The sequence below is a fragment of the Pseudoliparis swirei genome, unplaced genomic scaffold (assembly GCF_029220125.1).
Source record: "Pseudoliparis swirei isolate HS2019 ecotype Mariana Trench unplaced genomic scaffold, NWPU_hadal_v1 hadal_49, whole genome shotgun sequence".
In the NCBI taxonomy this organism is placed as follows: Eukaryota; Metazoa; Chordata; class Actinopteri; order Perciformes; family Liparidae; genus Pseudoliparis; species Pseudoliparis swirei.
This window is the reverse complement of record NW_026613285.1, coordinates 35,424-50,148: the sequence shown is the minus strand read 5'-3', so window position 1 is coordinate 50,148 and position 14,725 is coordinate 35,424. Positions and strand designations below refer to the sequence as shown.

At 45.0% G+C, this 14,725-nt stretch overlaps 1 protein-coding gene across 2 annotated transcripts; it reads right to left on the bottom strand.

The window, feature by feature from the left end:
- Positions 1–6,616: 6,616 nt before the first annotated feature.
- On the bottom strand, positions 6,617–12,494 carry prmt1 (protein arginine methyltransferase 1). 2 transcript variants are annotated; one of them, XM_056411065.1, is made up of 10 exons: positions 12,438–12,494; positions 10,818–10,904; positions 10,537–10,692; positions 10,344–10,407; positions 10,104–10,246; positions 9,882–9,969; positions 8,368–8,483; positions 8,128–8,278; positions 7,569–7,690; positions 6,617–7,473 (listed from the first exon to the last, which is right to left on the bottom strand). In XM_056411065.1, the coding sequence occupies exons 1-10, from the start codon at positions 12,462–12,464 to the stop codon at positions 7,390–7,392; spliced, it is 1,038 nt and encodes a 345-aa protein (XP_056267040.1). In that variant the 5' UTR covers positions 12,465–12,494; the 3' UTR covers positions 6,617–7,389. The 2 variants fall into 2 exon arrangements, with proteins under 2 accessions (XP_056267040.1, XP_056267039.1); XM_056411064.1 differs by having other exon boundaries at positions 10,818–10,913; positions 12,438–12,484.
- Between the last annotated feature and the right edge of the window lie 2,231 nt (positions 12,495–14,725).

The following is a 14,725-nucleotide window of genomic DNA, read 5'->3' as shown; positions in this document are numbered from 1 at the left end:
CTATTTACTATTAGAGCTGGCCCGCCGGTGTATCGCACGCACCACCATAATACTATAAATCCCACAATGCACTGTCCCTGTGTCGGCACGTCAATCGCGCGACTCACAGTCTGTATTACGCACCACTTCTGTCAACTTTCAACTATCCCTCTCCCCAAAAAATGGCAAAACGAAAGGTGGAATTTGAAAACAGGAGTTTTCCAGACAGGTGGAGGCTCAGTGTGTGTTCAGGATGGAAACGTCAAAGCTGTGTGTCTTCTGTGCGGAGACAGTGTGTTTGTAGTGAAAGAACACAACGTAAGGGCGCGATCACACCAGACGGCACTTTTAAAAGAGCAACCGCTCCAAAACCGCCGCGGCAAAAACGCGCCGGGCAAAACAGTGCGTTGGAGTCGTGTTTTGATTTAGAATTATAAAACTCTTCGTAATTAATTACCGCTAATATGAGCGTCTCGTCGGGAAAACAGGAATGAAAGCCCGCCTCCTGCTTGATCCTATTGGCTGCCTTGGGCCTCCTGCTTGATCCTATTGGCCACCTTGGCCGAGTGACATCGATGAGCGGTGCGCCTCCGCGCCTCGCGCTTCAAGTTGAGAATATTTTAACTTTTAAGCGCGCCTAAAAACGCTAGAAAAACGCGCCGCACGGCATTTAAAAGACATTCACGCAGCGATTTGCCGATTTTGAAGCCGAACAAAGCCAGTTTTAACTGCTCAGTCATCTATTTGCAGCTGAAGTGGAAAACGCACCATCAAACCTCCACATGGAGCTGATGGAGCTCCAACGCAGTGACACGCTGAAGGCTGTGGGCTGCAGAGTTTCCACGTTTAGACAGACAGGAGGGATGGTGGTGAGACAGACAGGAGGGATGATAGTGAGACAGCCAGGAGGGATGGTGGTGAGACAGGCAGGAGGGATGATAGTGAGACAGGCAGGAGGGATGGTGGTGAGACAGACAGGAGGGATGATAGTGAGACAGACAGGAGGGATGGTGGTGAGACAGGCAGGAGGGATGATAGTGAGACAGGCAGGAGGGATGGTGGTGAGACAGACAGGAGGGATGATAGTGAGACAGACAGGAGGGATGGTGGTGAGACAGGCAGGAGGGATGATAGTGAGACAGGCAGGAGGGATGGTGGTGAGACAGACAGGAGGGATGATAGTGAGACAGACAGGAGGGATGGTGGTGAGACAGACAGGAGGGATGATAGTGAGACAGACAGGAGGGATGGTGGTGAGACAGACAGGAGGGATGATAGTGAGACAGCCAGGAGGGATGGTGGTGAGACAGGCAGGAGGGATGATAGTGAGACAGACAGGAGGGATGGTGGTGAGACAGACAGGAGGGATGATAGTGAGACAGACAGGAGGGATGGTGGTGAGACAGACAGGAGGGATGATAGTGAGACAGGCAGGAGGGATGGTGGTGAGACAGGCAGGAGGGATGATAGTGAGACAGGCAGGAGGGATGGTGGTGAGACAGGCAGGAGGGATGATAGTGAGACAGACAGGAGGGATGATAGTGAGACAGACAGGAGGGATGGTGGTGAGACAGCCAGGAGGGATGATAGTGAGACAGCCAGGAGGGATGGTGGTGAGACAGGCAGGAGGGATGATAGTGAGACAGACAGGAGGGATGGTGGTGAGACAGACAGGAGGGATGGTGGTGAGACAGGCAGGAGGGATGATAGTGAGACAGACAGGAGGGATGATAGTGAGACAGGCAGGAGGGATGGTGGTGAGACAGGCAGGAGGGATGATAGTGAGACAGACAGGAGGGATGATAGTGAGACAGACAGGAGGGATGGTGGTGAGACAGACAGGAGGATGATGGTGAGACAGGCAGGATGATAGTGAGACAGACAGGAGGGATGATAGTGAGACAGCCAGGAGGGATGGTGGTGAGACAGGCAGGAGGGATGATAGTGAGACAGACAGGAGGGATGATAGTGAGACAGGCAGGAGGGATGGTGGTGAGACAGGCAGGAGGGATGATAGTGAGACAGACAGGAGGGATGGTGGTGAGACAGACAGGAGGGATGATGGTGAGACAGACAGGAGGGATGGTGGTGAGACAGACAGGAGGGATGATAGTGAGACAGACAGGAGGGATGATAGTGAGACAGACAGGAGGGATGATAGTGAGACAGACAGGAGGGATGGTGGTGAGACAGACAGGAGGGATGGTGGTGAGACAGACAGGAGGGATGATAGTGAGACAGACAGGAGGGATGATAGTGAGACAGACAGGAGGGATGGTGGTGAGACAGACAGGAGGGATGGTGGTGAGACAGACAGGAGGGATGATAGTGAGACAGACAGGAGGGATGATAGTGAGACAGACAGGAGGGATGGTGGTGAGACAGACAGGAGGGATGATAGTGAGACAGACAGGAGGGATGATAGTGAGACAGACAGGAGGGATGATGGTGAGACAGACAGGAGGGATGGTGGTGAGACAGACAGGAGGGATGATAGTGAGACAGACAGGAGGGATGATAGTGAGACAGACAGTAGGGATGATAGTGAGACAGACAGGAGGGATGGTGGAGACAGACAGGAGGGATGGTGGTGAGACAGACAGGAGGGATGGTGGTGAGACAGACAGGAGGGATGATAGTGAGACAGACAGGAGGGATGGTGGTGAGACAGACAGGAGGGATGATGGTGAGACAGACAGGAGGGATGGTGGTGAGACAGACAGGAGGGATGATAGCGAGACAGACAGGAGGGATGGTGAGACAGACAGGAGGGATGATAGTGAGACAGACAGGAGGGATGATAGTGAGACAGACAGGAGGGATGGTGGTGAGACAGACAGGAGGGATGATAGTGAGACAGACAGGAGGGATGATAGTGAGACAGACAGGAGGGATGGTGGTGAGACAGACAGGAGGGATGATGGTGAGACAGACAGGAGGGATGGTGGTGAGACAGACAGGAGGGATGATAGTGAGACAGACAGGAGGGATGGTGGTGAGACAGACAGGAGGGATGATGGTGAGACAGACAGGAGGGATGGTGGTGAGACAGACAGGAGGATGATAGTGAGACAGACAGGAGAGATGATAGTGAGACAGACAGGATGATGGTGAGACAGACAGGAGGGATGGTGGTGAGACAGACAGGAGGGATGATAGTGAGACAGACAGGAGGGATGATAGTGAGACAGACAGGAGGGATGATAGTGAGACAGACAGGAGGGATGGTGGTGAGACAGACAGGAGGGATGATAGTGAGACAGACAGGAGGGATGATAGTGAGACAGACAGGAGGGATGGTGGTGAGACAGACAGGAGGGATGATAGTGAGACAGACAGGAGGGATGGTGGTGAGACAGACAGGAGGGATGATAGTGAGACAGACAGGAGGGATGATAGTGAGACAGACAGGAGGGATGATAGTGAGACAGACAGGAGGGATGGTGGTGAGACAGACAGGAGGGATGATGGTGAGACAGACAGGAGGGATGATAGTGAGACAGACAGGAGGGATGATGGTGAGACAGACAGGAGGGATGATGGTGAGACAGACAGGAGGGATGATAGTGAGACAGACAGGAGGGATGATAGTGAGACAGACAGGAGGGATGGTGGTAAGACAGACAGGAGGGATGATAGTGAGACAGACAGGAGGGATGCGTTATCCAATCCGCCCCACGTTTCTCCCGCCTGATGGTTCCGGACTGAACACACTCCATCAACATGTGGCCATAGCGCCACCTGCTGGCAAAGGAAATGACACGTGTCACACTTTGATGTATTCCAGTCGACCAGACCAGTCCAACATGTTGTAAGTAAAGCACAACACATTCATGACGCCTTCATCAGGAATAGTGTACGTCTCTCTGGGGCCACAACCTCATGAAACTTTCCACACATGTCCAAGGTGATGAAAATTAATATTTGATATGGCTCTTGGCCTTATTGTCATAAATTGCCTCAATAGCGCCAGCTTCAAATTTAAAAAGGAGCAGCCCCAGAAATATGTCTCACCTACATATATCAAATGTGTTGTAAAATAAAATCCCTTGAAACCAAATTAAACCATACAGGAAGTCAGACATTTGTAATTTTCTGTAATTTATTTGAACATTTCTAAGTGCTATATTGTAACAAACACCTACATGGGAATGTGTCATAACTATTTTAAAAGTGGTCCGTATGATCTGAAGACCTTTGTTATTAAAAGTTATTAAAGCTTTACGTTCGACAGAACGGCATAGCCGTGGCAAGGCGGCCATTTTGATTCATTTTACCAATAAAAAAGATGATGTAACTCTCGAATCCGTCCCAAACCGGCCTTGCTCGACAACATTCATAGCCTGAGAAATGTCTGAAAGCCAATTGCTATAAGAGTCACATAACGCCACCTAATGGAAACAAGAAGTCAGTGTCACGTGACAGACAACATCCGATTGACATGACATGTCCATGACGTTCTCTATAGAACAGGATAAAGCATGTTGATGCATGTTGTCTCGCTTCTTGCAGCTGTAATTATTTGTGTTTTTGTTTTATTAATGTGTCTTTGCTGTGGCCACGCAGTTCCTTTTGTTCTTGAGTTTAAAGTTTTGATTTGAATTATTTATTAATTCTGGCTGAACTTTCCAGACCTGGAGGTCGCCACCTGGTGGACACTTAGGGATCTAGTTACCTTCGCATTCTCAGAATGCGGAAGGTTATGTTTTGATCGCTGTGTATTTTTGTTGTTGTTTGTGTGTGTGTTTGTGTGTTATTCGCATAACTCAAAAAGTATTAAACCGAATCGCATGAAATTTGGTGGGATGATTGGTTATTATCCGGGGACCATTTGATTAGGTTTTGGGATCGATCGGGTCAAAGGTCAAGGTCATGAAAAGGTACCAAAAAAGTGGCTGCGGCGAGTGCCCGTTCTAGTTATATTCTTAATCAATTCCATCATAGCTTCTTCCATGCTTTCAGAAATATTTACCTTCGCATTGAAAATGCGGAAGGTTATGTTTTGATCGCTGTGTATTTATTTGTAAGTGTGTGTGTTTGTTTGTGTGTGTGTATTATTCGCATAAGTCAAAAAGTATTAAACCGAATCGCATGAAATTTGGTGGGATTATTGGTTATTATCCGGGGACCATTTGATTAGATTTTGGGATCGATCGGGTCAAAGGTCAAGGTCATGAAAAGGTCAACATCTTCTTTTTACCATAGCGCGGTCAATTTGTATCCAATTGGCATGCAACTAATGCCAAAATGTGGCTGCGGCGAAGGTATGCGCTCTACCGAGCGCCCGTTCTAGTTCACTTTATGTAAATAAGCTAAGTGGGTGGGAGGGCTAGACGTGTTAAATGCGCAGGTCAAGTTTCCCTATAAACATTCATGTGGGTGATGTTATGGAAAATGTTATATTCTTAGGGATATTTTATATTATCAAAGAAGTAAATAGAGTAAACAATCAAAGCTTGCCATATGTAACTTGAGGTTCATACACATACTGTAAACTCTTTTCTGTAATGCCTACATGGCCTACAGCCAGCCTCTCAGAATCATCTGGGTCAGCTGAGTATTCACAGAACCCGAGTTACCGTTATAACTTTTTATTTCATTCCAGGAGTGTCACGTGGAAAAACACTCGCATGTTGGTCCATTTAAGAGCTGATGCCAGTGGGCATGCAGACGTCACATTAAAGCACCTTGTAAAGATTCAATTGCTGACTGTACTGAGGGCAGCAGGATCAATCAAGCCTGACTCGGTAACCACGGTGCAACTGCTTTCATGGTTTAATTCATTGAGAATAACTGCAAATTCCAGGTTTACAATGTAATCCAATATATTATATACTTGTAGTGCTGTTGGCTGGAAGGAAAGCGAACTACAGGCTGGGGCGGTACCATCCTCACCCCATGGGTGCAGTCATACAGAAGCTCCTTACCTACACCCTCCAACCACTAACACTAAACCGGAGCAGCTGTGTTGCATGACGACAAACAAGTTGGCTGATATGAAGTGTACTAAATACCAATTTAATACGCTGATGCCGAGCAAATATTGACTTGGAAGGGAGAAGTTGTCATTTTATCAGACTTGTTTGCAGCTGTAAAAAATCATTTCAAGGCTCCATGATTTTGAGGAATAAAACAAAGATAATTTTTTATATTACAGATGCTCAGTTGTTAAGATTATGAATATTTAAAGAATGTCGTAGTCATCTCAATAAGGTAAATGAAAATAAATGAGGGCACTCACAACACTTTGAAGTTACATTTACAGAGGTTTTTTTTTTTTAAAGCAGCAGATGAAACAAAATACAAAAAAAGGAGAAAAATCTAAATGTGGAAAGTCAGAGTAATCCATGTGTGGGCCCCAGGACACCAGACTGACGCCGACTGGACCCTGCTGCTCTGGAAGGGGGTTCTTTAAGGGGACCCGATCGAAGCCAATGACACACAGGGCGAGGCTGCAGCCTTCTGGTCAGGCTTGGAATCAACTGGAGTGTGTCGACTGGTCCCAGATCTGTACTACACCAAATTCTAAGCAGGTTGTTGACGTCAAGCGTGTCGTTGATGCTCACAGCAGCTAAACGCCAACATAAGTTGTGGCACTGCAACAACAAACAAACAAAGACAACTAAAACCATAAGACTCACTTTTAACGTTTAATTGGAAGAAGCTTTACCAAAAAAAAAGCAGTTTCATTTACAGCCAACATAACCATTTCCTGTTAAAATGACAAAGCATCGACATGCTAAAACATTACACTAGGATGATGAATATGTAATCTGCACCGTGTAGAATACGCATGACTCTTCACAGGCGCCGCCGTGACTCCTAACCAGGTTCCCTTTCACACCAGAACCTCATCCTTCTATTTATTCATATTCTCTTTAGATCCATGTGGTCTGAGGTGTTTGGTGGACAGTTGGCTCGTCAGTTACAGAGGTTTGTTATTAACTGGTTCACAGGTAAATCTTGCAAATACAGAAATCTGAAAAGCAACACATAACTTCCAGTCTGAAAAGCAAGGGGGGGGGGGGGTCAAAAGCTGAGTCATGACAAATGGAGGGCCACAGTGACTCAGCAGTATGGTGAGGAGAGGAGACATGTCGGCAGGGCTGTGGCGTCTGTCTGGATGACATTACATACAGGCATGCACAGGACAAAAAACCCCGAGCAGAACCCAAGATGTTGGAAACGAACACCGTCAGTGACGAAACCGCCATAACAATGACCTTTGACCCCACCGCCCCAAGTCTGTGAAGATCTTTTTAAATACCGTTCATGTCTGAACAAGAAAATGACAAGAAAAGACAGATAATAAAATGTTGCTGCATGGGGAGCGTCAAACTATTGTGGAGACTCAGAGTCAAACAGTATAATCTGTCCTCTACTAAAGACAAACTAACGGGGCGGAGGCCTCTAGCGCATCCTGTACTCCGATGTCTTCGACACCTCACACAGCTGACCCTTGAAGTCGATGTCTACGTTGAAGTCCAGGTCCCTCTGCAAGCCAACACAAACCAGTCAGACAACACGGTAACACACACCTCGCCTGAAGCGCAGCAGAGAGAAGGAGATCAGGGAGGAGCTCGGCTTACATTGTTCTTGAGGTTCGGCTTCATGGTGATTGTGCCAAAGATCTCCTCCCCAGTCTTCACTGTCAGGTATTCATCCAGGTAGAAGACGGTCTGCTTCCAGTGGGTGTAGGGAGACTCTGGGCCTGAGGGGGAGGGGTGGAGATAAAGTGAGCATGAATTCAGTCTGCTCCAAAAACAGAATCTGTCAGTTACTGAGGCGACTGCTGCCACATTTAAATAACCTTCAATAGAAATAAAGAAACTTTCCGTTTCAGCCTTCAGGGATCTTAGAGCTGCAGCTACCATTTATATTTACAAACAGGTATCCTACAAATAATTCTAGATATAAATGTTAATAAAAACATAATTAAGATAATTTTTTTAAATTATTAAAATGACATTAAATGAGTAAAACATATACGGCACAATGGAGATTTGTGAGAAGCCGTGAATCCCAGCACAGCCCTTTAGGAGCGTTCATCGTCCATTAGCGACCGGAGGACCATCGCACTGACAGACTTCCTCTGACTACTGGGAGAGGACAACAGGCGTGTTTATCGTGTGAAGAAAGCAGACTGACTGGTGGAGAAGCCGGTCCTCTTGTGACAGCGGGTGAACTCGATGTTGAAGTAGGTGACCAAAGCCTGGACGTAGTCGTTCCTCTTCACTTGCAGGCAGAACGGCGAGGTGAAGGTGAGGTCATCTGCCTTCACTGTGTAGATGTCCACCTCCTGAGCAGACAAGACGGCGTCAGACACCGAACACACAAACGGCCACGGCCTCTGGCCCGGTGTTATGTCACAGCGGTTCATGCACCCACCTTGATTAGACAGGCGCTGCTGACCAGCTGCTTCGGGTCCACCACGTCCACCAGAGGCTCCTTGATGGCCACCTCCTTGATGCACGACATATCGAAACCGTACACGTTCTCCCACCCTGAAGCAGACAACAAACACGTCAGTTCCCTGACAACATTACATGTGGACACCAGACGGCGGGGTCAACCACGTAAACTCAATGTCATTGCCAGGCAACAGCGTGGGTCCATGTTTACTTCTTATCACAGGCATGAAAACGAGTCAGGGGTGAAAAAGGTGAGAAGGATAGGCGCGGGGGGGGACTTCCACGAACATCGCTGTTGGACGTATGATAATCTATAGGTCCTCCATTCTGACACCAAGTCAGTGATCGGGCCCTATAATAATAGTAATATTGTGTATAATATGGTCATTCATGAATCAACTTCCTTTTTTTTGTGGCGTGAACAAGTCTTCAAGTCTTGTGCTCTGCTGAGCCTTGAGTCTGTTCCTTGAGTCTGTTCTGCCTCTACCTGGTTGTCACGATCTTCTATACCATACCTGCCATAAATATCATGATACTGATACAATAACATAAAAACAGCATACCATAAATACAATACTGGTATATTTATCTATAATAGTAATAAATAAAATATCTGTATGGTTCACTTACCATCTTTTTCAACACTTAACAAATGGCAGTAATATTAGTTTTAGCCTACAGCAAGATATTAATGAAACTACATGGAGCCATCATAGCATTGATTATACAATATGAGGCCGTTAGTATCTGACCGAGTTCATCAGGATGAGCAGCTGGAGAGTTACAGAACTTTACAGACTGAACTTAAACATTTCACTTCTGGCATCTTTTTTATTTTTAAAGCCCGAAAATTCCGCCACTTAACGCCTCTCGCTGTGAGCGCCGACACGGAGCAGCGTGTGCGCTCTGATCGCTCTTTTAACGAAGTATCGATACTAAAAATATGCTAAATCACATCGCTCTTAACGTATAAGGGTACTTTGTTAGCATCGCTACACCGTGCAGCGTGACAGCAGCAGATGTAGCGGGCTAACATACAAGCTAACCTAAACCACCAAACGCTTTAGACATCTTGACGCTGATTGGCCGAGACACGTCCCATCAAAGACGTTTTATTGCAAAGAGCACCACTCCACATTTTCTCCGTGTCCCACTACAATCTCATAAACGCCGGCCGGCCAATTGACTCCTCCACCCCCCCCCCCCCACCCCAAAACAAAAACTCTTCGGATCTACATGATTCACGTAAGTCACCTATTTTGGTTTCAAAACGACGAATTTCGCCGAAAGGTGAGGGATTCTCATGCCTATTATAAGCTGATTTCATTCATACATTGCAGCAGGAATTAAACTGGGCACTGAGATTTGTAATTTACTTTCACAACAGTGAAATGGTCTCGTTGCCATACGGCGAGACGCTAACCCATGATGAGTCGACTCATGGGAAACGCACCAGCACCAGCGTGAGCCAATGAGTGGAGGACTACTCACAGTGGATTTTGTAGTCTTTGTACTGCCTGTCTTCAATGGCGGTGACATAAAGAGTCGCCCTGTCAGGGAAGATGAGTCCATCTGGCTTCTGTCGTGGGGGAAACATCAGAATTGGGCGTGTGAGAGTATTTGGTTTTAAATCATAGCCTGCCGATTTGCTTTATTAAAAACTATGTCTGACTGACGGCTAAATGTTTCAGATGAACAAATATTAATACGTACCAGCCATTTGTCCCTGGCATAAATGACTGTATTAAGCATAGACTCGTAGAAGAGGCAGTAGCCCATCCACTCGGATATGATGATGTCCACTGATTCCACGGGCAGATCCACCTCCTCCACCTTCCCCTTGATGATGGTCACAACTGGAGACAGAATAAGTCATACATTTATTCTCTCACCCACATATAAAACAAGTCGGCACCCTGAAGGTGTCCATATTAATAGATTCTATGAGCTTACCATCATCCATCTTGTTGGCCTTGACAATTTTCACAGCGTAGTCTGAGATGCTGCTGCACTCGATCTATTAAGAGGAAGACAAAGCCCAACATTTTAATACACACTTCGTCTTTCTATGCCGCTATGAAGCAGCAATGAGCGTCGGTCAAAGTGCAGCACCAATGGCTTGGTGGTGATGTAGACCGACACGTACCCCTATAACCATTTTGGCTCCGGCTTTGGCAGCAAACATGCACAGGATGCCCGTCCCACTGCCCACATCCAGCACCACCTTGTCCTTAAACAGATGCTTGTTGTGGAACATGGAATTGCGATATGTCAGCGTGCGAACCTCATCCTTCAGCATCTCCTACAGTGGCAGTAAAACAAAGGGAACGGCTGAATGATAGCAGAGGGTGAAGATCTTGTGACAAAGGATACTTGGTCAAGTTTTCACATTTGAATATGAAAGGTGTTTGATTGAAGATAAATTACCTCGTGGATGCCAAAGTGCGCGTACGAGTCAAAGTAGTAGTCCTTTGATGTCATATCCTCGGCTGCAGGCTTGGCTGAGTTCTCCCCCTGAGAAATCTCAACAAAAGACACACAATTACAACCTGAAGCAAGCGTGTGCTTTGCTACTTTGAATTTTCATTACTTATCAAGTCAGTGTGTCAGACGTAGTTTAAAGAACAGTACCCTCAACTCGGAGATGCAAGCGCATAAAAAACAAGACGAGTGCATTCAGAAATCTACACCGCGCGAGTCTCAATACAGATCACATGATGTGTTGTAGCGCAGCCGCCAAGCTAAGGGACGACTGATCCCTCATCCTAGCAAAGCAGGAATTGGACTTTTTACCCATCATCTAAATGGTATTGGCGAAACAGGATAGAAACTGAGAAGGGAGTCCTACAAGTAGATGACAGCCAAAAGAGCTCAATACATAATGAATGGTTTCTCCCCTTCCATTGACTTATTTAGAGGAACAGTTTGCTTTGTTCTGTAAAGGTAAAAAGCATCTTTGTGTTATACCATCGTATCACAGAAACAATGGTCAAGTAGCTAAACCCAAACAATGCCTACTGTTGATCTTAGTATTATTTTCTTGCATATATTTGGACCCAATGTGGCACTTGAGTGTCTCAAAAGATCCCATCCAGTCACATGGAAACAATACGGCCACTAATTGATTGCAACACCATCACTTTCTGAATTGCATCCACAAGAAAAAATGGCCCCACTATTGTGTATAATTTCATATACTTAACATCGCTGGAGTAAGAACTTCTACCTGAAGAGAAAATGTTTGCTTTGAGTGAGACTTTCAGAGATTGACCCCCCCCCTCTCTCCGTAGCACAAAAGACGGGAGCACATGGGTCATAGTACTGTGATGCGCTCTTGGCCTTCCTCTTCCAAGGTTGCCACAGAGTCTAAACTACGCCACAAGCCAGCTGTCCGACGGGAGCCGAGGAGTGACAATCACGTTTTACGCGGTTTATTATTATTAACTTAACCGATTTAACTACTAATTGGCGACAAATAACATTTAAAGTCAGCTAATTTAATATTGACGCCGCTAATAAACCAAACCAGCACGGTACGAAAAAGATTGTGGCGCACTTGTTGAATCAGATTGGAGCACGCGCACCGTGGAAGAGGGTTTAAAAAGAAGCAGCATCCTACTTTGAGGCGGTGACTGACGCTAAGCTAACTCGGAAGCTAACACGTTATTTCCCATGCGGTCTCAAAAGGCCGGCTGTATGTCGCACAAAGCAAATCCTGTCTGTGGACACGCGGAGCTGGGACGTGTAACGTCGCCCATGAGCAAACACACAGGGAACGAAGAGCAGAGAGCAGCGACCGCGTCCCTGCTCGGGGAGATAAGCGACTCTTTAATGAATGAACCGCAGCTGCATCACTTCAACGTAAGTACCGGGAGCTAGCTGAAGTTAAGATGGATGCGAACTGGCGCGAATGGCATCACAAAAACACCCAACGTTAGGACCATTTTTCGTTAACTTTTTTTCCGGGAGAAAGGGAAAACACGCGCGTATATAGTTTACAATAAAAAGTGACGAGTTATATTGTTTTTTCCTATTGTAACACCTTACCTCCATCCTCTCTGCTGGAGCCGCCATTTCGATCTCCTGCCCGCCTGGGTGAGACTGAAGAAGTCTTCCTCGGCTCCGCCCACTACTGTTTCTGTGGTTCTTCTTCGTGGTTTTTTGGCGGGTGGAAAAGACCCCATCGGTGCGTTACCGCCACCAACTGGTATGGAGGGTTGTATGAAGTGGTTCAAGTTACTTCCATTATTTCATCAAAATATATAGACAAATAATACTAAAATATTATTATTAAAAATAATAAAATGTGTTAGTCTAAGATAGTGAATTATAACTTGATTACACTTATTTTTTTAGTGTTTTTGCAGTGTATCTATTTTATCAAAATGTACTTTCCTCTGAATTTGGTAAAACATCATCCTTTTCTGTTCTCCTCCCATTGCTTCTGCCACATCTGTTTCATCTTAGACTAAAACTATTGGTTTCTGATTGACTGACGTTGACTGCCACATTAGTGCAGCTATTTTTTGCCTCTTTTGCAGCTTTATCTGCCATTTCCTTTGACACCAACCTGTACCCATACAATACTACTTTATATGTCAAAGAAGACATCCACAACACTTTCTTTATTTACCTGTTCTTTCCTAATGTCATGTTACAAACATAAAGCTTTCCATTTTCCTGAAACCAATCTGGTATTTGGATATACAGGATATATCCTTTACTTTCTACATTTCAATTCAATTCAGTTTATTTTATATAGCCCAAAATCACAAATTACAAATTTTTCCTCAAAGGGCTTTACAATCTGTACACAAACGACATTCCTGTCCCAGGACCTTACAACACAATATGTTCATCTTTCATTTATCATCTTCTCCAATTATTTTGCAGATATTCGATGTTAAAGATGTTGGTCTAGTTCCCTGGGTTTGTGCAATCTTCACCGTGTCTGCATATCGGGACTACAATAGCTCCCTCCCAAACATTATTATATAATAATATCCTCTGACGATTCACTTTGTTTTTCACAATATAAAAAATCTGATCCTTGCCTGGTGCCGACATTTTGGTTTTCTTGAGACATTGGTCAGTTCTGTCTTTGTAAAAGGTTGTAAAACATATAAATTCTTCACTATTGTAGTTTCCCTTGCTTTTCACAAGCATTGTCTCAAACTATCAATTTTATTAAGAGTTTTTTGCCAACATCTTGCTGTTTATGTCTCACTCCCATCATTTAGGACTGTCTCTTTTGATCCTTTTCCACACTTCATACATTGGTGTCTCTCTTCCTATTGACTAACGCTAATCTTCCTCCTAAAGTTCTTCTTTGTATCATTTATGATTCTCCTGACATTTGTCTGAATTTTTATATTCAATAATATTCTGAAAACTATAATTATTTTTGATAACACTTTAAAAGCTCTACTTCGAGATTGAACCGCTTCATCACACTACTTTGTCCACCGAGGTACAATCTCCTTTTTGTGCTTCCCTCTCTCCTTCATGCACTGCTCCAGAATAGCTTGACAGACAGAATCATTTAACTCTTCGACACCTTCATTAATACACACCTCCTTCATTTCTTGATCACTAACCCTTCTAAATGTCTCCAAGTCAGCGCTGCCGAAAGATCATCTCTGTGGTCTCCTATTCTGATACACTCCACTCCATTTCAATCATTATTGGATAGTGATCACTTTCTACAGTTGTTCCTCTTATTGCCTCCTAGGAGCTAACACCTGCCAATGAATCAGATACTGAAGGTCTATAGCAGACTCTGTACCAGTTCCATCATGTCAGCACACACATCAACTCTTCTGTCACCATTATACTGTCATCATTTCCACTACCCCTTAATGTGTCATGAGCTCCACAACATATCACTTTCTCTTCTGACTGTACTGCTAACTCCTCCAGTGAATCCATTGAAAGTCTCTTATACCTAGATATTTACCTAAAACTAGAATGGGCACTCGGTAGAGCGCATACCTTCGCATATCACAATATTGGGCATTGAATTATGAACATTTTGGCATTAGTTGCATGCCAAATGGATATAAATTGACCGCGCTATGGTAAAAAAGAAGATTTTGACCTTTTCATGACCTTGACCTTTGACCCGATTGATCCTAAAATCCAATCAAATGGTCCCCGGATAATAACCAATCATCCCACCAAATTTCATGCGATTCGGTTTAATACTTTTTGAGTTATGCGAATAACACGCATACAAATAAATAAACACACGGCGATCAAAACATAACCTTCCGCATTTTCAATGTGAAGGTAATAAATAAATAAACACACGGCGATCAAAACATAACCTTTCCGCA